The 1,362-nt window shown below is 62.0% G+C and overlaps 1 protein-coding gene across 1 annotated transcript; it reads left to right on the forward strand.

Annotated features, from left to right (window-relative positions):
- Positions 1–48: 48 nt before the first annotated feature.
- On the forward strand, positions 49–1,356 carry LOC123254067 (synaptophysin-like; the record flags this gene model as incomplete). The annotated part of the gene is made up of 3 exons (XM_044683142.1): positions 49–243; positions 430–730; positions 852–1,356. Coding segments are annotated over 2 exons (492 nt in total), but the record flags the coding sequence as incomplete, so codon positions are not given.
- Between the last annotated feature and the right edge of the window lie 6 nt (positions 1,357–1,362).

The raw sequence follows: 1,362 nt of genomic DNA on the forward strand, positions 1-1,362 counted from the left end.
CCAGGCCCCAGGCACTTCAGCCCCCCCTGTCCTTGTCTCTCGGTGCAGGACTTCTTGGTCACGGCGGCCTTCGCCTTCCTGTGGTTGGTGAGCTCCTCTGCGTGGGCCAAGGGCTTGTCTGATGTGAAGATGGCCACTGACCCAGAGAATGTGATCAAGGGCATGAGTAGCATCTGCACCCAGCCTGGTGTGGCCTGCAAGGAGCTGAGGGACCCGGTCACCTCGGGCCTCAACACTTCTGTGGTGAGACACTTGTGCAGGCTGGGCCTCAGTCTACTCCTCTCACGTCCCACATCTGACTCAGACTCGGCTGTTGAGGGGGGCCCTCTGGGTCAATGGGTGGAATGGAAGCCTTGGGGAGGTGGGGGGAAGCGGGGGGCAGGAGGGCTGCGATGAGGGCAAAGTTGTCTGGGTCGTGCCTCCCCACAGGTGTTTGGATTCCTCAATCTGGTCCTGTGGCTGGGCAACGTGTGGTTTGTGTTCAAGGAGACCGGCTGGTCTGCACCATTCCTGCGCCCACAGCCCCCCGTCCCGGAGAAGCAGCCTGCCCCCCCGGGAGACACCTATGGGGAGTCTGGCTATGGCCAGGGCCCTGGCAGCTATGGGCCTCAGGGCGGCTACCAGCCCGACTATGGGCAGCCTGCAGGTGGCATGGGAGGCTATGGGGGCCAGCCCACAGACTACGGCCCCCAGGGAGCACCCACCTCCTTCTCTAACCAGATGTAGGCTGGTGAGTTGCTGGCTCTGGCCAAGCCAGTCCAGGGCTTTGGGGATGGGGCCAGGGTACGGCACCCAGGGAACTTCCAGCCAGTCATTTGCCCCAATCTCGCCCTTTCTCTCTCTCTCTGCAGGTTAAGATGGGGCAGGGGTGAGACACTCACCTCTGCCACCTCCTGCAGGAAGCCCTCTGGTATGTGGGTGTGCACGGGAGTGTAGGGGGAATATCAGAGGGAGCCTGCCTGCCTGCCTGCCTGCCTAGGAGCCCCAAGTTCCAATTCGTGCTCCCCCCTCCCCCCAGGGGCTCTTCTAGTTGTCTTTGGTGTTTCTACATAATATATTCTATACGTATATATATTCCATAGAAAGCTATATTATTTATCCAGAGTCTTGGGCTCTCCCCCATGCTGCTCTGGGCAACGGGAGCCACAACAGCAAGCCCAGAGCCCCGCCCCCCCAGTCTCCTCCCTTCCATCCCTGTCCCCCGGGCCGGGACAGCCTGGGTTCCAGAAGGAGCTGGCCTCAGAACGTGAGCGCCCAGGAGGCCCTTGGGGACTCGGGTAACTTGGTGACTCCGAGGAGCCGGGAGGAAGAGAGAGCGGGGGCTCCCGAAGGCTCCTGGGAGGGAGGGAGAGAGGCCGGAAG

The sequence above is a fragment of the Gracilinanus agilis genome, unplaced genomic scaffold (assembly GCF_016433145.1).
Source record: "Gracilinanus agilis isolate LMUSP501 unplaced genomic scaffold, AgileGrace unplaced_scaffold13815, whole genome shotgun sequence".
Classification (NCBI taxonomy): Eukaryota; Metazoa; Chordata; class Mammalia; order Didelphimorphia; family Didelphidae; genus Gracilinanus; species Gracilinanus agilis.